General features: G+C 40.4%; 1 protein-coding gene across 3 annotated transcripts in view; it reads left to right on the forward strand.

The window, feature by feature from the left end:
- The window catches only part of AKAP13 (A-kinase anchoring protein 13), a 338,516-nt gene that overhangs the window by 123,346 nt on the left and 192,821 nt on the right, over positions 1-22,349 (forward strand). For all 3 annotated transcript variants that reach the window (XM_060156069.1, XM_060156077.1, XM_060156080.1), the window contains exons 3-4: positions 7,805-7,952; positions 20,004-20,300. In XM_060156069.1, coding sequence (XP_060012052.1) covers positions 7,805-7,952; positions 20,004-20,300 — 445 coding nt within the window. The remainder of the gene's footprint in view (positions 1-7,804; positions 7,953-20,003; positions 20,301-22,349) is intronic.

Genomic DNA, 22,349 nt, shown 5'->3' on the forward strand with positions numbered 1-22,349 from the left:
TCCTGTTGGTAGATGAAACTTGACATTTAGAGCTTATTATTCTCTTTCTCACAAATCATTCCCATACCCCCTCCCTTTTTTCCTTAGAGAGATACTCCCTTTTCTGTTAATGTTGCTTAATGTTTACTCTCTTCCTATCTTTGTTCAGCCCCCATTGTCAGTTATCATATTTCATCAAATTATTTTCAACCACATGCCTTTCTCACATTTATTTCTTTTTAGATCATCTTGGTACTATAGCAGTTTAAGCCCATTTTGCTTCCTCACACTATGTTTTTGTAATATTTTCCCCAGATGGTTTCCTTGCCTCTAGTCTCTTTTTCCTTCTTAGGATACTGCTGTGAGATAAACCTTTCTAGAACATTTGCTGCTTTTAGCATGTCACCCTCCACTCCTTGACCTCCAATTTTCTCCCAGTACATACCACACAAGGCTGTGTTTTTTTTCTTGCCTACACACAGGTTCAAGTATGAATCTTTTGGCTTGCCATTAATATGCTACGTAAACTGATCTCTGCTACCTTTGTTCATTCATATAGTTATTGAAAAACTTCCTGTTGCTACATAGGCATTGTGTGAAGTGCCCCAAAAGACACAGTTCTTGCTTTCCATAAGCCTCAGATGGTGATGAGAAGTATGTACGATGTAGTGGGCTGAGTGTACACTTAAACACACTCTGGCTCTGTCACACATCCTTGGGTCCAAGCAGCCAGTGTGCCTAGGTTTGAGTTTACCCCAAATGTAAGCGTGTCTCCTGCCTGCTCTCTCCTTCAGCACCTCCGGATACTTCTGTGTCCCTTGTTTTCTGCACCCTCTTCCTTCTTCCTACCTAATACGGGACGTGTCCACAGCCTCTCTTTCTCTTTTATGACCTGGACCATTTTGAAGAATACAGTACCCCTGTTCTACCTATAGACCTTTTGGTGTCTGTCACTTGCTGGCTATTGAACATGTGTTTCTTCTACTGATAATTGCCTCTTTGCACATTTCTCCTTTCTGCCACTTAACTCTGTCTCCTGCACTTAACCTTAGTGTCAGAATTGTGGAACGAATACAGACTTTGGAATCCTACTTGGGTTTGAATCCCAGCTTTAGCCCTTTCTAGCTTTGTTCTTAGACAAGACATTGAAAATCTTCTGGGTTACAGTTTTCTCATCTCCAAAGCAGGGGTAAAGATACTCACCCTGCAGTGTTTGCAAAGCAGCTGGTTCTGCCTCCGACCTGCAGAAAATGGTTGTAGTGAGCCTGTGTCCCTTTCTCCTGTCACCAATCTCCTGTCGTGTTTATTGTTTATAGAATACTAATTTGTGATTAAAATGGTTGCTGCGTTGTATTAGTTATTTTTCCTCTATTGTTGGGTAAGAGACAGTTGTACAGGGGTGAGGACAGGCTCCATGCTCCCAGCCTGGGGTGGAGTGCCAACGGAACTTTATAAGCAAAGTTTGCTGTTGGTGTGGAGCTTTGTCCACATCTGTGATGATAGAGCATAACATATCCCCAGTCCGTAAGTCCTTTAAAGCCTTTTGAATTAAACATTTTTTTCCTTATCTTTATGTTCTTAAAACTTTATGTGTGGAAATAATTTCAAATTTATAAAAAGTGGTAAAAAACAGTACAAAGAATACCCAGATATTAGTTACTCAGGATTACACCTGTTAACATTTTACCCCATTTGATTTATCATTTGCACTCTCTAGCTAAAAACCTAGATACATCTACAGTGTTTCCTTTACTATCTGTCAGTAAGGTGCGTATATCCTGGCCTTTTATCCCTGAAGTGCTTCAGTCTGAATTTTCTAAGACTGGAGCTGCTCTCTTATAAATCACAGTAGGGTTAATTACTGGTTTTTAGTTGTCATGCCTCTTTTAGCCTTCTTTAATATGGGACATGTCCACAGCCTCTCTTTATCTTTTATGGCCTTGACCATTTTGAAGAACACAGTACCCCTCTCCTTTTTAATCGAACATTTCTCATTTTTTATTTGTCTCGTGCTTCCTTGTGGTTAGATTGAGGTTTTGTGTTCCTGGTCACAGTAATGCATAGGTAATTTTATGTCCTTCTCAGGGTATCACATATGGAGGCACACAGTATTCATTTATCTCTACTGAGGATGTTTATTTCGATTATCTGGTCAAGGTTTTGGTAGATTTATTCCCTGAATAAATACTGCTTTTTTTCTTCCTTGTAACTTGTTAGAAGTCTGGGGGGAGACAATGTTTAAGACAGTATACATATCTTGTTAACTCATCAGAATTTCCCCCTAAGTTGAGCATTCATTGAAAATTTTTGCTGGAATCAATTTCTACCATTATGATTGCAAAATGATAGTTTTACTACTTCAGCACTTTTCCCACTTGGACTGTCAGGCTTCATCATTCCACCATACATAAGAGTTCTCGCTTTTCCTCTTTCTGTCTATTGTTAATATAGATTCATGACGTCCTTTTTTTATTGTTTATAATTCATTACTGTTCTTAATTGACAATTTGGTCTAAAATTGGTCCCAGATTTGGCCAGAGGAAGCTATGTCAATGTGCAGCATGGCAGCATGTCCCCATCCTTTTTTTTCTTTCTGTCAAAACAAGATGTTCCCTTATTTTCTGTCAATTTCCTTATTTTCTATCAAAACAAGATGTTTCAGTCTCATCTTGTACATACCCTGACCTAGACCTGGAAACAGCCATTTCTTTGAGCAGCCTTGGTTCGTTTTAGTGGAGAATGCTATCAGTGACCAAGATCTGAGCATTAGGTATGCTCATTGCTACTGGGTGTCCCTCTGTGGTGTGAGGCTTTAAAGAAATTAAAAACTAGCTGCCCTGCGTTTCCAGAGGATAGACTTTGCATTTCAGACAGTGGAAAAGCTATAGCTGACTGTCAATCTTTGGTTGCTTTAGGAAATGATTATGCAAAATGATATGTCAGTTGCCGGTACTCTTGTATTTAAAGGGGAGAATGAAGCTAATTGCATGGATGCATATAGTATCTGAATTATACAAGGACTCACTTTGGAGTTATTCTTTTGGTACTATAATATTTACCACCTCATGGAAAGATAATACTTTGGAGTAATGCTCAGTATTTACTTAGTATTACTTACTTTCTTTGTTTCACTTTTCCCTTATGATTGTTGGGTATAAATCTTGTCATTTTGGCAAACTGGGAAATTGATTTGGGAAGACCTATAAGCCTCCTTTAAGATTCTTGAATAAAAGCTAGTTATTGTTATAACTTCATCATTCTGGGATCCTGCAAGAATATCTGTACTAAATATTTATGTCTGCAAGATATAAAAATTAGCCTCAGAAATGTAACTTAATTTTGTACCTTTTAACTTTGAATATCTGATCATATAAATTATTTGAAAATTTTTTTCTTGGAAACTTCTTATTTTAAAATAATTTCAAATTTACAGAAAAGTTAGAAATCCCATATACCCTAAACCCAGATTCACCAACTGTTAACATTCTGCCTCATTTGCTTAATCATTATCTCTCATTTTTTACCCTGAATCATTTGAGAGTAAGTTGTAGACGTGCTCCTTTACCCCAAATACTTCATTGTGTATTTCTTAAGAACAAGGATATTCTCTTACACAACCACAGCACAGCTACCAAAACCAGGAAAATTTTAACATTGGTACAGTGTTAAATGTGTAAACCTCATTCAAATCTGGACACTTGTCCCGTTAATGTCCTTAATAGCAATTTGTTTTTATTGTTCAGGATCTAGCCCAGGATCATGTATCGCATTTAGTTGGAAAGTCTTTTCAGTCTCCTTAATCTGGAATAGTACTTCAGTCTTTCTTTGTTTTTCATTAGTGACATTCTGGAAGAGTACAGGCCAGTTTTTTTGTGTGTGTTTGTTTTTTAATTTTTATAGAAGGCCTCTCAGTTTGGGTTTGTCTGATGTTTTCTTCTGACTAGGTTGAGGTTATGCATTTTTATTAGGAACACTAAGTGATGCTGTGTCCTCAGTGGGTGGGATCAGAAGACATGTGATGTTAGTTCATTTCATTATTTGTGTTGTTAACTTTTTTGATCACTTGATTCATATGGTATGTGCCAGGTTTCTATCTTTCCCTTTGTAATTTATAAGTGAGCAGATTATTTTTAAAAGTAAGTTTTTTATTTTTAAAATAATCCATCTTTATTTTTAAAAATTGGAAAACCAAAGCACAAAGTAAATTAAAATTGGCCTCAATTACTACCTAGGAATAACTACTATTAAAGTTTTGGGGTCTCCTTTTCTTTCTTTTCCAATATGTGTTTTGAGCACCTGCTACTTATTATTCTAGACAAAGGGACTATCTCAGTGAGTAAAACGTGTTCTCATGGGGCTTACATTCTGGTAAATAATAATAGCTATCATTTATTTTTTTTATTGAGATATAATTAACATATAACATTGTATGAGTTTGAGGTATACAACATAATGATTTGATATATTGCAGAATGATTACCACAGTAAGTTTAGTTAACATCCATCACATATAGTTACAGATTTTTTTCTTGTGATGAGAACATTTAATATGTATTCTCTTAGCAACTTTCACATGAACAATACAGTATTGTTAACTAGTTAACTGTAGTCATCATGCTGTACAGTACATTATAACTATCATTTATTGAACATTTATTATGTGCCAGTGCACTGCTGTAGGTGCTTTGCTTTTATCAATCATTTAATTCTTAAAACAACCTTATGAGGTAGGTGTGATTGTTGCTCTCTTATGGCAGAGAATTTAGTCTACCCCATGTTAAACAGCTGCAAAGTGATGTGCCATACTGTGATTCAGGCACAGACCATCCTCGTAACTACTGTGGTGTGGTAACAAGTTATAAGCCAAGTCTGAAAGTTAGAAAACAAATTAAGGTGGTGATTCTGTTCAACTCTTGGGAACAGAGCTATGGCAGCATTGTTGTCTATACCTGAGATGCTTTGTACTTGCCTAGGGTTTTCTCTTACTCCTCCACTCTTACTCCGTGTAAGCAGTGAGCTCTCTTGATTGGGCCTCCCTAAGAAAATTCTCTTACTTTCCCCCTCTTCCCTTCTACTGACCTGTTCTCAATGATGTGACGGTTAAAAAGAAAAAACCAAACCAAACCCTGATTTGTAGCATTTGCCAATTTCAGTGGTGTAAATATACCCATAATCGTTGACTTCAAGGTATCAGTGCTACATCACTGAACACAGAACTGGCAAGAGGTGTGTTGGGAAAAGATGTGCAGTAGCACATCATTATAACAGATACAACAGATGTAAACCTCAAGAGCGTAGATAATAGTAAGATGTGGCAAAAGATTAAAATGTGATGTTTCGAGTATTTATTACATCTCTTTTTAATTTATTTAATTGTAAGCTTATATCATTTACTTTTTTTTTTTTTTTTTTTTTTTGCGGTATGCGGGCCTCTCACTGTTGTGGCCTCTCCCGTTGCGGAGCACAGGCTTCGGACGCGCAGGCTTAGCGGCCGTGGCTCACGGGCCCAGCTGCTCCGCGGCATGTGGGATCTTCCCGGACCAGGGCACGAACCCGTGTCCCCTGCATCGGCAGGCAGACTCTCAACCACTGCGCCACCAGGGAAGCCCTCATTTACTTTTTAATAATGGCCGTATTTAACACCTGGCTTGTAGATATCCTGAAAATATGATGCGCTCTCGCAAGCCTGTACAGGCCCGCTCCAGCATGCCACTGCAGTTATCTTGCTGCTGACTTCCCACCTTCAGGAGCCTCATGACTGACACTGTCTTGCTATCTAAGAGATCAGTGCTATCCCTTCTTCTATCATTCCTCCCACAAAACTCCCTATCTCATTCCTCTAATCTCCACCTAACATCTTCCCTGTTTCCAAGGCCTTGTTTGCCCCACACTGTAAGTCACTCTCTCCCATCCCTCAGATGCTTTTCTCTTCCCGATTTCATTTTTTTCCCCAAATCAAGTTACTGTCCCCAGTTAAAGGAAGGCCCCAGACACAACTAATATCTTGGGGCATGGAGAGTCTCTCAGCAAGATGGTAGGTCTAATGTAGAGAGAGAATCCTTGATCTAGAAAAGGATGATCTATTCTTAGATTTCCAGGTTAGAAATCTTAGTGGAAATAATATATATTTTTTTACTTATTAATAAGTACATAAAGGTGATTTCAGTACTATTAATACAGTCCCCAAGATAGGGACTTATATACAAGTCCAAAAGTATAATTCTAAATAGTGTCTGAAGTCAGTGATAATTCTGTTGTACCGACTGTGCTATTCCTGTGTTAGGGTGCTTTGGAGCTTTCGAGTTCAGCAGTCCTAGTAAGTTACAGCTTATTTGTAGTTCTTTCTGACTTCTTACAACAGATTGGAACCCCTACTGTATACAGGGCGCTACACAGAGTACTGGGGAAAAATAAGAAAGAGACAGGGCTATAGGAAATACTTTGAATTTGGTCTTCAGTATCAACCTGCTGGAGCATTTCTGTTACTAGACTTGATCCCAAGTTTGACTTCATGACTTTTGGTTTTTATTATTTAGTGAAACACTACCTGCTGCTCCTTTCTGCTGCTGGCCATTAAGTTGTGGCCACAGGGAGCCATGGTTCTCTAATAGGCTTTATTACTGCTAAAGTGGAAAGGAAAAAAATGTTTTAAGTAATGGGAATTCTCTCCCCTATTTAATGTTAAAATGGCCTGGCTTTCTCTAAATTGGATTTTCCATAATGCATCATTAAGGTTTACACAGTACTAAACCTCAGTGCTTTAAAATCTTTTGTTTATGGTTACCACATGAATTATATAATGTTTATGATTGGGAGAATGGTAATTAGGACTGTATTTCGTAGAATAAATTTAATTTAGCCAGTGACCTCAATTTTTAAAAATGTATAAAATTGCTAGAAGAATATTTGCAAATAAAGGACGAAGATGTCTTAACTTCTAAATAGTTGCAGAGTCACGGGCAGAGTTACTGGCACAAGATTTATGTCTGATTCCGTGGGCTTAAGGGAGGGGTGGATAAAGAAGAGTAGCGATTCCAGATGGTCAGGAAACACAAATTGTTGGAAAAGCGCCCCTCCCATCCTCATAGATTAAGAATATTATCCCAGGCTGAGTGGTGAATATGCTTCAAGAATTCTCACATATTAGCTGTAAGAAGAGAAGGTATTATCTCCATTTATATAGTCAAGGAACCTGAGACTTAGAGGATTTAAGTAAAGTCTTTGTAGATGGAATTTAAACCCAGATTTGTCTGGAGCCCAAGCTCTTTGCACTCTACCACATCCAGGCCAGCTCTGTTAGAGGCTCTCCATGTTTGATGGAGAATAGGTGGACCCGGCAGTGATTCTGTGGGATGTAGAGTTTAGAGAGTTATTGCTGCAAATGGAACACAGAGGTTAAGGGGCATTCTGAGTATAACGATGTAACTGTTTAATATACTTCCTCCATCCTCTCTGCCTTATTTTTAGATTTTCCTGGAATTTTTACAGAGCTTTTTTAGGGAGCTATTTTACATTCTTTTAAAATTTTTTTTCCAAGTGAATGTACCATTATCTTGTTGGTTTACTTATTTGTCTAACCATCTCCACTAAAACGTAAGCTTCAAGAGGACAGAGATCTTATTTTCAGATTGTTTTGTATTCTCAATGCCTAGAATACTTCCTGGCACATAGGGGCTCAATCAGTGTTTATATTTGTATAAACTCACTAGAATGGGCACAGTTTAGATGATACATTTGATTTCCCCTTAAATTAGATGTTTTCTAAAGATAAGCTCCCAAGAGGAACCTTACTAATGCAAACTTGCTCTCTCTTCCCTTTTCCTAGGGCGATTGTGTTGTTACTGTACTGCTCTCTGAAGAGGACAAAGTTGAGGATGACGTAGTGTTTTACTTGGTATTTTCGGGTTCCACCCTCCATCACTGTACAAGTACTCGGAAGGTCAGTTCTGATACGCTGGAGACCATTGCTCCTGGTAAGTATTTGAGTGGAATCTTTACTAGCCTTTATTTATTCTGTGTTCTGGTATAGAGTAATCAGGGTGATAGAACTATTGTTAGATCTTTGTTTTAAATACACTTTAAAGTATTTTATTTCTTGCTTGTTGCACAAAAATCTGAGCCTAACTAGAAATAATTGAAATAAAATGGTGTCATAAATTGAAAGACAGTAATTAAGATCAGCAAAAATATTAATTTATTGGAATGTGGAAGAAAACTAAAACACATTTGAAAGATGAAAGTTCATGTGGTTACTATGGTGTGACTGCATATTTGATTCTGAATATCACTGTGGCAAAAGCAAAGGTAAAATACAATTAGTAACACATTCCTCAGTATCCCTGAGGGAAAGACTAAAAACCTTCTGTAAAAGCCAAAGCTTCCCCAAATTAACAGATTATAGTTCATGGTGAAATGAATACTTAATCACTATTGCATTTATCCATTTAACAGAATTAAAAGGAAAATGTTTACTTTAAAAAATTCTTTATAAAGTCATTAAGTCATTGCTGTTTCCACCAGAAGCGGCTGATAACTTTGACTGTCTTTTGACTGACCCCAGGTATCTGAAGGTGTATTGATTCGTGTTTGGAAATGAGCTTCTTCTTTCTTTAATTGACCTTGCTTCAAAGTTAATAATTGGTTAATTTTCATCAGAATACAAAAGAGGGCACATTTAGGGGGAACCCCTAAAAATGTTGACAGTTGACAGTTGAACCATTTGCCTTTAGAGAATAAAATGGATTTAGTTCTTATTGAAACATTTCCTGTAACCAGTGATTTTATGTAACTCTGATTCCACTTTGTTGAAATAGATGGTGTAAAAAAAGTATTAGTTTATCAAGCACTTTCAGTGTCTGGTCTTGCTGGTATTAGATCAGATTGTCAGTTTTTGGTTGCTGCTGTGCTATTTTCCATACATTATCTTCATGTCTGATGCCTACCAGATCCTGGAAGTTAAACCGCATTCAAGAACTGAGATTATGACAGTTGAACGCTGTATTTATCCTCCTACTCGACAAAAGTGATTTTGAAAATACAGGATTTAAAGATTCTTGGCAATTTCTATGTATATTCCCCCCAAACTTTTAGGGATAGGAAATTTAGCTAGGAGTTCAGCATAGGTACTGACGTTTTCCCTAAAGAGTATTAAGTATCCTTCTTTGTAACTTAAAGCTCTAGTCTTGTTTCCTGTGAAGTATATCATGTCAGAGAGGCTGATCTGGAACTTGACGTCTGCTCCAGCAGGTGCCATCCAGTGTCACCACTGCTAAACATTTCTTATGTGTGGGTGACTGTGAGAAACAGACCCTCAGCTAGGTAGAATCAGTCAGTCCCTGACTGGGCTCTTATTAGGAAGGGAATGGAGGTAATTTTTATAGACTTATTCTTTTCCTGGTTTAGAGGTGCTTTAACAGTTTAAGTTTGTGTATGTGTATGTGTGTGTATGTGTTTGTGTGTGCGTATATATATATAGAGAGAGCGAGAAAGCGTGCAAGTAGACATGAGAATGTTCGAGGAAGGCTGGCTATTACAAGGACATAGCCCTGTGCCCTCACTGCCGTCCTCAGTCACAGGTACCAGCAGAGTCCAGCCTCCTGGTGGAGAGGGATGTGCCTAGTGGCTCGTATACCTTCAATGACGAGGTACTTAAATTAGTGTGGACTGCAAGCAGTTACTCTCCTTGGGTTCACAGACCCACGGTACTTGGATGACAGCCAAGAGCTCTGGGTTTGTACCACATCCTTGTACACTGTCCCCAGCCTACTGTTTTGGAACTTTAGTTCCCATTTCTTCTCTTGCCTTTGGTCTAACACTTCTTCAGTCTGTTTCAGGCCCCCCTCTTTTCCAGCCCCACCCATCTCTGGGTGTCCTTTGGTACTGACTGACTCTGAGTGCCCTAGACCTGTTGACTCCAGCCAACCAGAATGGGCATTGTATTCTGCTCTTTCCCTCTAATCTGATCTGAATCCTCAGTAATCATTCCTGACCCATTTGCTTGGGGCCTGGAATCACAGTACCTGGTTTCTCCTAATTTTTCACTAATCAGCTCTCCTCCCCTCAAACTATTTACCATATTCTTACAACTTGTCCCCTTTGCCCCCAATTGGCCTGAATGTTCTGCTACTCACCTGAATTCAGTCAGCCTGCTGCCTGAGGCCCCTAATCACAAGAGAGGTGACAAAGGATTAGAGTCCCTAAAAGGCCCTCTTGTTCAAGCAGGCTGAACAAAGAGTAAGGCAGCATGTGAGACTGTGATACATGCACGGGTCCCAGTGAGCCTCCCTCCTTGGTGAAGTAGAACCTCTGTTAACTGTTGAAACAAAGGAGATTCCTGAGTGGATCTTGCTGCTCTGGTCGTCACACGTGTCATTTTTCTGTTCACTTGTCTTCTTCAGCTGCTGTCCAGATTGGCCCAGTAATTGTTGTGGAGGGGTGGGTAGAGATAGGGAGACTTTCGGGGGTTAAGTTAGTTTTGAATTGCTTGTTTATATCATGGAGTTAATAGTTTCATCTAGAATTAAACTGCCTTAAATCTGCTTTGGGAGATTTCTTTGGCTTGTTCTGTACTTTCCTTGAGGTCTTTACTCAGATATCACCTTCTCAGTGAGGCCTTTCCTGTCCACCTTGTAAAAATATACAACTGCCTCCTCTCCACGCTCCCTGTTCCCCTTCCCTGCTTTACTTTTCTCCACTGCACTTATCAACTTTGGACACATTATATATATTATTTATTTTCTACTTGCCTCTACTGCAGTGTCAGCTTCCCGAGGGCAAGGATTTGTGTCTGTTATGTTCACCGGTATATGCTAAGAAGGCTTTTTCTGTGAATTCCTACCACTCGGAAGCACCCTTCTAGAACGGTTGTGCATATGTACGTGCATGTGTACACACACACACACACACACACACACACACACACACACACACACACACACACACACACACACACACACACACACACACACACACACACACACACACACACACACACACACACACACACACACACACACACACACACACACACACACACACACACACCCTTTCTTTTGAAAACTGCAACTCTGGCTTCTTGAGTTGAATTCTTGGCCTGGGTCAGGGGTCTGTGTTCTCTTTCCAGAGGCACGTCTGATGATTTCAGTGCATCGGTTAGCCATATTGATAGCCTCAAATTTCCTGTCTGTGGAGGGCAGTGTCAGATTAGTCAAGATTCTTCGTGGAAAGTCTGTATTGCTTTGTGCATCCCAGTTACTGGGTAAACGTGCACGGTCTGTTTGCAGCAGCTGCGACCGGGAGGGATGTACCTGCGCCCTTTCTGCTCCTGTGTGGGGCTAGCTCCTCAGGTCCTAGCCATTTTGCTGACAATGGGCAGAAAAAGGGCTTTGTGTCTTGATCTTGCTTTGAATGTCATGCTTCATCCAGATTGCTGGCTCAGATTTTTCTTTGAGTTCTTTCTCTGCGTGTTTCACTGTCAGTGTTTTGTACTATTTTAGTTTTCACTAAAACCAGATGATTGATTGACCTTCACAGACAGCTACTCCTTGATGTTAGTCTGTAACCTTTTATAATTTGGGGGGGTAGGGAGATGAGACATTTCTTAATAGTCTCCTGGAAAAAAACCTCTTTGACTTCAGATACCGAGATTACAGTCTATTTTCCTTTTTTCACATTTTCTCACTCTTTTGCTTGTTTTCTGATGAGAAGCTTACAATGAATTGTGTATGTATGTTTAGTTATAAAGAAATTGTAAAGTGATCTTCTCTTACCTTAACACTACAGAAAGGCTGTAGACGTGATACAATCCTCCTTCTTTAAAAATGAAATTATGTTAAGAGTAGTAGCATCTTAGGGGACAGTTAGTTGGAGCCTTTGGAGGCTTTATCTGCCTTTAAATTGTTTGAATGTTTTAAAAGTGCACATGTTATTTTTAACATATTGAATATAGTAATTTTTAATAAAAACATATTGAAGACTTTGGAAATAATGTCCTCTCTTTTGAAAATAAACTATCTTTGTGCTAATGAACACTAAACAAAGACAAACAAGCGTTATAATAAAATACCACATTCAAAATACCTATGAATTGGCTGGTTTAAGAATATAATTTGCTGTGAAATACATCCTGAAATGAAAATATATCTCTACAGACAAAAGGTGTTGGCGTTTGTAATAAATGAAAGTAAAATATCTCCATTCTTTTCTCTTCATATAAAACAAATCCAACCCCAAATCCCATTTTAACAAAACAGTGATTTTCCTTGAGGGATGAAGCCAACATGTTTTCTTTAAAAGACTATAGGACTGGTAAGTAATATAAAGAAATCAGAGTATCCTTGGAAGGTAATTCTTGGGAGATGCGAGGCACTGCCATGGATTCATTTTTATTACTTAAATGTGAATTTCGACCAAGCAGACAGTAATTGCAGAATGGAAAATGAGACAGGATGTTTAGTGGATGCTCATACTACTTTTGTGAAAGGCTTTGATGCAGAATCTATCATAAAATGAAATCTTTTTTTTTTTCCCAGCATTCACTGACCCAGAATTTGACTCTGCTGTTTCGTATCTTTCTTTTCTTTCTCACTTAATCAAAGGGAAGGTACTATATAAAGTAGATTAGTTATTAAAAAGAAAGGGAAAAGTACATTTACCATGATCAGAAGTCTTTTGTGGCTTAATTAAAAACCAGTGCTTACAGCCCCAGGTCTCAACAAGTAGTCCTGCAGTTAAGTTGTGTGTCTCTCAGTTCTTGTGAACCAAGACTCTGTTTCTATCAGTGGACGTCCAGAGGTTGCCAAATTGAATAACACATTTGAAAAGAAGTTCTAGGCTTTTAACTGGCACAATCAGAGAATCCTGGTGCCCTCTCTCTCTGCCAAAGTAATGAGTTATCCTAAATTACTATCCTAAGATACTCCTACTACAAGGCTGTCTCTAGACAGACATGATTTTATATCTTAAAAGGCTTAAATTACTGTCCCAGTGCTAGTCAGTATATATAGTGGCTATCCTGGAAAAACAAACTGAGGACTAGTTGAAGGGAAGTGTATCTGCTGTCTGCTGTCCTGTTGTAATTGATGCCTGTGTGGATACTTCATCACCTTGGAACTATGAACACAGCACTAGAATGGAGCACACATTGTTGCGCTGGGGCCAATATCCCCCCAAGGGGGTGAGAATTGGTTCTTAGGGGAGTTAAAAAAAACTTAACTCTTCATATAGAGAGCACAGATGCACATATACAAATATATGGTATATCTGTGGTATTAAAGTTTCATAGGATGGTTGTGGCAAATAGAAATGTTTAAAAAGGCTCTTTGGGGGATGACAATGAATAAAAGGTTGAAAAGCACTGCCTTAGAGTAATAAGCTGGATTATATAGCACATCACATTTTTAGTGTTAATTAGCCCCTTTCTCCCCCCAGATGTATCTTTGATACCTATCCCAAATTTGCACATCTACCATTAGACCACCGAAAACTAGCAGTAGGTACATACTTCTGCACATAATCCTATTCCTGTTAGAGTGTGGGTCTGAAGACTGAAAATTTCCTTCAACCCTGTATAGCTACTTCAAAGGGAAGAAAAAGACACCAAATTTTTAAATACTTTTGATGCCAAAATGAAGTAGTAAAAGATATAATTTTTATATTTTCCACCTTGGCTACAAATGCAGCCTTCTGGTAGGAAATGACTGAGTGGGCCTGGACTTGGTTGGCCCAGCAAGCACTTGCAGGGTTCCTTTTTGGATAGCTGGTGAAACAAAGTCCCAATTGTTTCCTTCTCTAAAGAGAAGGCCGGGATGGGATGTGTGCCACTTTTAGCCTAATAGGAAATGAAGTAATTCTTGGGTCATGCTTCAGCAGTTCTGTTTATCTGCAGCACTGTTTCGTTTCCATGGATATGGGTGCTTCATGTAGTGATAAGGAGCCTGCGGAAAAGCTCTCCAACCTCAGGAGCACACACCTCCTGATGTGTGAGCTTAAAGACGTTTGGATTAGATGCTTTTAAGAGGACCATCAGCAGTTACATTTTTGTTTCCCATCTAGGTGCTCCTGGTTGTTCGGATTCTTCCTCCTTCCCTTTGTTTCTTCAGTTCTGCAGTGTCAGGGGCAGCATTTGCTGTGTTGGGCTTATGCAGAAGCTCTTGATAGAGTAATAGGCATCTCTTTTCCTTGAGTCACCTGAATAGGAGGATTTTAATAGCTAATACTGATAATAAGTACCAGGTTTAGATGCCTGTTTATGCCAGGTGTCTGCTTTGTGTACAGCCATCTCTGATTTTTTTTTTTTTTTAAATAACCTGGAAGGTTGGTGATGTTCCCATTTTTGTGCACAAGCAAATAGACTTCAAGGTCGAGTGACTTTTTCAGGTTGACCCAGCCTGTTTGCAGTGGAGGTGAGACTTAAACCTGGTATCTTCTGACTCTACAGCTAGTTGTCAGCATACTTCAGTACCTCTTACAATTCACTCAGTAAGGGTTCCATCTCTCCCACCCCCAAATTTACTTCATACTTCTGTTGTAATCAGCTCGGACCTGATTGTAGCATATATTCAGAAGTCAATTTTAAAAAATGGAATTGAGGTTTAGGCCATGTTCCTTAACAGTTCATCTCTCTTCTTCCCCTGTCTCAATCCTCTGTGGGTATTTCCCTCAGAAGCAGCTCAGTAAAATTTTCAGAACTTCCCCTTTTAAAAGGACTTGTGATTTTTATTTTCTTTTTTTGTTACCAGGAAATTGAATGGAAGGAAAAACACCACGGAACCAGCTGCAAACCTTGTTACTCTTCTTTATGCTGCAGCTTCTGTCTTCATGTAAAAAGAAGTTAATTGTGGTTATTATGTCGAATTGGATATAGTTTCCCATCCCCATGTTTTTGCCCTGAAGATGTAGACATCGTTAATACTTTGTATTTTGTGTGTACAAAGGCAGTCATAAGACTAATGGCCCCTGAAAACAGTTGTGTCTTTAGAGCTAATTTATGGTAGTAAGAGATTTTATGTGTACAGATGCAGTGACTTCAGTTTTATTAATGGGTCCATATTACATAACCTTTGTTTTTGAAAAATGTTGATTTTTTTTTCTAGATGCTTTATCTGAAAGGTCATAGGGATTAAAAACTGATCTTGTGAACCATTTGAGCCTAATAGAAAACGTGAATATGAGACAGTGGCCCTGCCAGCCTTGCGAGGTGGTTTTCCAGACGGTAGGGGAGGCACTTTGCTCGAGCTCAGTAGTAATTCTTCCAATTTACTGAAAGTTTAATAAAGACTGAGCCAGGAAACCCTCAGTTCTTCACTCTTTTAACCCTCAGTTTTTCTTTGGAAAAAGAAGCCTATAATCATACCAAACAAATTCCAGATTTATGGCACATTTTACTTAGGATGATTCATAGTTTCTCCTTCAGATTGTGAGTTCATGTCTAAAGGGAAAATATTGGGCTAACAATTGGATGGCTTCTCCTAGATATCTATTTCATGGCCTTTGCTGACATTCTACCTTCTCTAATACACGGTTTTGTTTTAGTTCTACATAAATAGAGCAGATGATAGTTTGCCCATCCACCCATCCACCTTCTAAGAGATTCTGCTAAAGCAGCAGAAAGAATTATGCGTGCTTATGCTGCTAAGCACATGTGCACACACAGGTGTGTGCACATGTGCTCAGACATACACACCCCTAAACCACCTTCTGTTTCTCCCTCTTGGTTTTCCCCACCCCACCCTAGCCAAGTAAAGTCATTTTTGCAATTTCAGATAGATTTCTGTGTAGATGTATTACGCCTGCACTTTCCAGTTTTGAGTTAAGGTGGTATTGCTTCACCATGGCTTTTGGCCGTGTGCGTGCGTGCGTGTGCGCCTGTGCAGGAGAGTGTGAGATGAAGTTGAAGATCTGGACTATGGCCTGGACCCTGTGTATATACAGGAGGTGATTTTACAGAGCAGCGATGATGTTGACTTTTAGCAATGGTGTGACTCGCTTTCTGGCTCAAGCTCTCAGGTGTCTCAGACACCTCTGCACAGGCTTGGGGAAGGAGACGAGTAAGAAATAACTGTTTGGATGGGTGGGGCAGTGGATGTCATTATTGTAGGTTAGTTTATATCTCTTCTAAGACAGAGTGTGTTTAAGTTTTGAAGGTAGAATTCAATTTGGATCCCACATTATTCACATTCTCATCATTGAATTGTGAAACCTGTAAGTTTAGTTTTTATTGACATTTATTCGTATCTACCTCAAAGGACTGTCAGGAATTTAAAAATGAGCTTAATCCTGAATAAATGGGAAATGCTATCATTACTGGTGAGATTCATGAATGAGAGCCACAACATTCTTAAAGTACAGTCATCTGTCAGTATCTGCAAGGGGATTGGTTCCAAGACCCCCATGGATACCAAAATCTGCAGATGCTCAAGTCCCTTAGTTGGCCCTCTGTATCCATAGTTTTGCATCCGGAGATTCAGCCAACCATGGATCGTAAATATAGTAGTACATATATGTAGTATTGAAGAAAAAAATCCACATATAAGTGGACCCAGGCAGTTCAAACCTATCTTGTTAAAGGGTCAACAGTAATTATCCTGACTGAAATATGTATTGCTGTGTCTGTCTGTCTGTCTAGTTTGATTGGAAGTGAAATGAGCCTGTATATGTTGTTTTGGGTGATAGTATTACAGAATTTGAGAGGAGTCTTCTAAATTACAGCTCTTGACTTACGAGATTAAGATACTCTCCAGATTTTAAAGTGTTAGAGAAGTTGTCATTTACCTCAGGCCACATAGCTTAGGAAGTAACAAAATAGGTTTGAACCCAGGTCTCTCCTCACACGAAACATCTAGGTGTAGCCTAGTTAATATCTTCCTGAAACTGTCTTTTGCAGAAATTATTCCATCCCTTGAACTTGCTCTCTGCTTCCATTTTTATGTTTTTGAAACTGTTTCTTGTTCCTGGAATCTCTTCCTAAGTTTCTGTCTCTCCCCACCTTCTGCCTGGTAAAACCCACAGGTTTGTACAGCTGGGGAAGCCATAGAGCCTGCAGAGGCTGCCCTTATTCTGTACACGAAGAAATTGAGGCCTGGAGAAGCAGAGATGATCCGAGGTCATGCAACTTAGGAGTCTTATAGTCAGGATTTGAGCACAGTGTTTTCCTTCCTTTCCTGTTAGTTTTTCCATGGTACCTTTATTTCCCATTTAAGCCTTCTTGTCTCCATGAATCTTGGGTGTAGGGGCAGACAGGAGAGCAAGGAAACTTGGGTTCAGATTCTAATTCTGCCACTTAGGAGCTTTATAACCTTGGACAAATTACTTAACATTTTTGTGACTTGATTTCCTCATCTGGCAAGTGGGGATAATAATAGTACCTACTGCTAGGGTTGTTATGAGAATTAAATGAACTGTTTATTAGGAAATCACTGAGGATGGTGCCTGGCACAGAGAAATTATTAGAGAAGTGATAGATAGAGAGGGAGGGAGGGATAGGATAGGACTATGCATCTGAGTTCTGAGGGTTGCAGTGAAGAACCGCTGCAGTTGGAGAGTTGGGAGCAGGATGCCTATGGAAAAGGTCCTTCTTGACTGCCACCTTTCTTTTGCTCACCTGTGAAATGCACTGGTCCTCTCTGGCGAGTCGCATGGTATGTGTTTCTTTAGAACCCACCCCATTTTGCAGTGATCTGCAGCTTGGTTGATTGCCACCTAATAGACTGTAAACCTCTGGAGAGCTCAGATTCACTGTGATTAGCTTCTGGTTACAGTGTGCTAGGCTTGGTGGATGTCCACATGTTATTTTTGGCTGCACCGAACAGCTCACGGGATCTTAGTTCCCCGACCAAGGATTGAACCTGGACCCCAGCAGTGAAAGCACCGAGTCCTAACCACTGGACCGCCAGGGAATTCCCCAGATGTTAGTCGTTAAATGTTACAGAACAGTTTAGAAAAACTACTTTCTGCCAGAAAAACACCCAAACCTTTATTACCTGAATCAGTTGATTTGTTTATCCTGATGTTGTTGTCTTAATGTAATTAGGCTGGCTGCCCTTCAAAGAAAGATTAAGATTCTTTTTTCTGATTTCATTTCACATAGTAGACGTATAAATTCAGCATATTTATTGAATTGAAATACAAACATGGGTGTATACACACCGCCGTGCACATGTGTGCACGCATGCATGCCAGAGGATGCTTCACTTTCCCACAGCCTTCATGGAAGGAATTCCACTGGGAATGCAGTGGGAGCACCTTGGTGGAGTTATGCGTTTGTGTGGAGACTGATCTCGGTGGTTCATGGACCCGTTCCTCTTGCTTAATAGTCATACTGGCCTGTCATTCCAAGTGTTGGGCTCCTCACAGGTAGGGATGTAGCTGTCACCCCTCCCTCTTTATAAGCAATGTGTTACAAAACTTTTGCATCATGATATAATAGGCCATGACCTTTGGCATCCGACTTGAATTTGAATGATGGATTCTGCTTCTTCACATGTGTGTAAACTTGGGCAAATTACTTCTTGAAGTCTCAGTTTTCTTATCTGTAATGTGAGGACAATATGCACCTCATAAATTTGTTGTGTAGAGAAAATGACATGTCAGATGCCTGGTATGTGGTAGGTTCTTGGTTAGTAAGTATTGATGCTTGTTACCATCCTCAGATTACACAGCAGGGAGAGATTTCTTTTGTCACAAAGTAAAGGCTTAAGGAGGCCCCTGGGGAAAAAGTATATGTGGAAAAAAATAATTGTTTTCTCTTTCAAAGACAGCAGAAAGCTTACTTTGTTCTGTGAGGTGTGAAGCCTCGTTGGCTGTGCCCGTGGTCTGGAGAGCCAGATTCAGGGACCCTCCTCCTCACCCTGCTGCTGGGAAGCGGTCAGTGCGAGCCGGTGGGCTCAGGGGAGCCCAGGCCTCAGGTGCCTGCAGTTTATCAGGCAGCGCACCAGGGGGAGCAACTCAAACAGAAGCATCAACTTCATTTCCTTTTCTTTTTTCTCATCAGAAAGATACTTATGAAAGAAATGATGATGTTAGGAGCATAGTTCCAGCTAGTTGAGATCAGTGCCTGAAAGTTGAGGAAAAACGTGTCTTGATTAATATTCTATATCTTGGAAATACTTAGTTCTGTGAGGCTGAAAACCCAGAGAAAGTCTGATTCTCCAGGAAGGCCTCCCCACGGGGAACACTGCTGTTAAACCTTCCTGGTCTTACTTGAGCAGAGCTCTTTGAGGTGACACGTAGCTTGCTGCCAATGTCGCAGCTCGTGAGGTCTCTGCCCCTCTCGACAGTGGGCACTGCAGTCTCTGGCATGCTTGCTTCTCCTCAACCAGGTTTCTAGCCACAGCATTGTGTCATCCCTGGGTGACCTGGGTGACTTGATTGAAGTTCTCTTTACGTTACAGGAAAGAATGTGTATCTCAGAGCAAAAGTTATTTTCTAGGCTTTGAATTGCTTCATAATAGTAAAATAAAATCAAGTCGTTTTGTACTTTTCTAAGTGCTTCCTCATTTGCTCAGTTGTATCGTAGTGAAAGTGAGGCAGGTTCTGGGGCATCTATACAATTCCTGCCATGTAACCTGTATGAGTGACTTTTTTCCTGTTGGGTTTTCGGATCCAGAGCAGTTCGGGAGGGGTTAGACTTCCCATTGTACGCTAGGCCTTGCAAGGTCCTTCAGCTTTCATTCTTTAATTTGTTCAAATTGAACCGCTGTAGTTCAGTGTATATTGAGATTTTCAGAGACTGTTAGTACCGAACACTACGCTGCTGGCACGGTGGCAGCTGGAATACAAAGTTATTTGTTCTTTGGTAGGGGAACCAATTCATATCTGCAAATAGCAATTGTAAAAATGAGTTGGAAATGGAGTTTTAAGAAGTTTGGAAGATTGCTGTTAGAGCTCGGAGGAAGGAGAGGTTTGTTGTAGGAAGGGGAGCTTGTATGTCACGCAGGAAGAGCCGAGAAGCACCCCCCCTCCCCGCAGTGTCCTCCTTTCAGGAGAGGGCTCTAATCCTGTTTTCCTTGCTGCGTGTGTTTCCTTAGGTCATGACTGCTGCGAGACGGTGAAGGTGCTGCTCTGTGCTTCCAAAGAGGGCCTGCCTGTGTTTGTGGTGGCGGAAGAAGACTTCAGGTTCATCCAGGACGAGGCCTACGATGCAGCCCAGTTCCTGGCAACCAGTGCTGGAAATCAGCAGGCTCTGAACTTCACCCGTTTCCTGGATCGGTCAGGACCCCCGTCCACGGATGTGAATTCCCTTGATGAGAAGGTTTCCCTGGCGTTCAGGCACCTGAAGCTGCCAGCGGAGTGGAATGTGTTGGGAACAGATGCAGCTTCGCATGGTAAGAACTTCAGTGACCCACAGTCTCTGAACTTGGAATTCTTGTGTTTTTGGATGGGGCTGCTTTTATATGGCGATTGTCTTCACATCTGCCACGGTGGCTGAATAGACCTTGCAGTTACTATAGCGGAGTGACCGCGGTGGCCTCTCTCCTGGGTTCTTCAGCTTAGCTGTTAGTCCTGTTCTTGCAGTGAAATGACCCCAGAGAGAGCTTGCTGTTGTCGTCGGCAGCTCTCATTTAAAGTAGAGGGTGGCCAATCAAAAAATGGGCAGAAGACCTAAATAGATATTTCTCCAAAGAAGACATACAGATGGCCAAGAAGCACGTGAAGAGCTGCTCAACATCACTAATTATTAGAGAAATGCAAATCAAAACTACAGTGAGGTATCACCTCACACCAGTTAGAATGGGCTTCATCAGAAAATCTACAAACAAATGCTGGAGAAGGTGTGGAGAAAAGGGAATCCTCTTGCACTGTTGGTGGGAATGTAAATTGATACAGCCACTATGGAGAACAGTATGGAGGTTCCTTAAAAAACTACAAATAGAGTTACCAAATGACCCAGCAATCCCACTACTGGGCATATACCCAGAGAAAACCATAACTCAAAAAGGCACATGCAGGGCTTCCCTGGTGGCGCAGTGGTTGAGGGTCCGCCTGCCGATGCAGGGAACGCGGGTTCGTGCCCCGGTCTGGGAGGATCCCGCATGCCGCGGGGCGGCTGGGTCCGTGAGCCATGGCCACTGGGCCTGTGCGTCCGGAGCCCGCGTACCGCAAAAAAAAAAAAAAAAAAAGACACATGCACCCCAATGTTCATTGCAGCACTATTTACAATAGCCAGGTCATGGAAGCAACTTAAATGCCCATTGACAGAAGAGTGGATAAAACAGATGTGGCACTTGTATACAATGGAATATTACTCAGCCATAAAAAGGAACAAAACTGGGTCATTTGTGGAGATGTGGGTGGATCTGGAGACTGTCATACAGAGTGAATCAAGTCAGAAAGAGAAAAACAAATATTGTATATTAACGCATATATGTGGAACCTAGAAAAATGGTACAGATGAACCAGTTTTCAGGGCAGAAACAGAGACACAGATGTAGAGGACAAACGTATCGACACCAAGGGGGGAAAGTGGCGGTGGTGGTGGTGGGATGAATTGGGAGATTGGGATTGACATATATACACTAATATGTATAAAATAGATAACTAATAAGAACCTGCTGTATAAAAAATAAATAAAATAATATTCAAAAAAAACAAAATAAAGTAGAGGTTGGCATGTCGCCCTTCCATGGGCCCAGATTTCAGGCTTGATCTCCTGTGTGTAGAAAGAGACCTGACCTTCATGAGGAGGGTAGCAGAGTAACTTGGGATACTTCTTTCATCTTTAATTATCAAAGCAGGGTTTTCCTTATTGTCTTCTCAAGTTCTCTAGAGAGTCCACGAAGTTGGAGGAAAGGAAAAGACTGGGAAGTAATTGGGGGGCAGCACGAGAGCAGGCTGAGCTCTGGAAAACCCTGCACATTTTTAACCAGAGTATTTTCACTCTTGTTTATTTTATCTACTGGCTCTCCATATGAGAGTTCATTGAAGGAAGGGCTCTACTTTTTAAAAAACACTGATGTAGTAAGTATCTATTTATGTTCCTCTTATTCAGACGGGATTTCCTGTGTAATTATTCTTGTGGCAAATGACATCTACTAGATATTGTGAATATATATGTATGTGTACACACACACACACACACACACACACACGTATTTAATGAAGCAACATATACCTGGAGTCCAATAAATAACATCATCTTTCCCTCCTGAGTGCAAATCATGGAAAGATTTAGGAGTTACACAGAGTTTAAAATGTTTGCCTTTTTCCTGACAAAAGCTAGATTGAAAGGCTGACTTCAGACCGCTTGCCAGAAGGGGTTGCATATCCTTTCTACTTTATTTCTGAAAGAGCTGGACAATCACAGGACTGCCCTTCAGCGTCCACCAGCTTTGATTATTGTGTTATGTAGGGGAGCACCCAGAAGTCACCCTCCC

This window comes from Lagenorhynchus albirostris, chromosome 1, assembly GCF_949774975.1.
Source record: "Lagenorhynchus albirostris chromosome 1, mLagAlb1.1, whole genome shotgun sequence".
Taxonomy (NCBI): Eukaryota; Metazoa; Chordata; class Mammalia; order Artiodactyla; family Delphinidae; genus Lagenorhynchus; species Lagenorhynchus albirostris.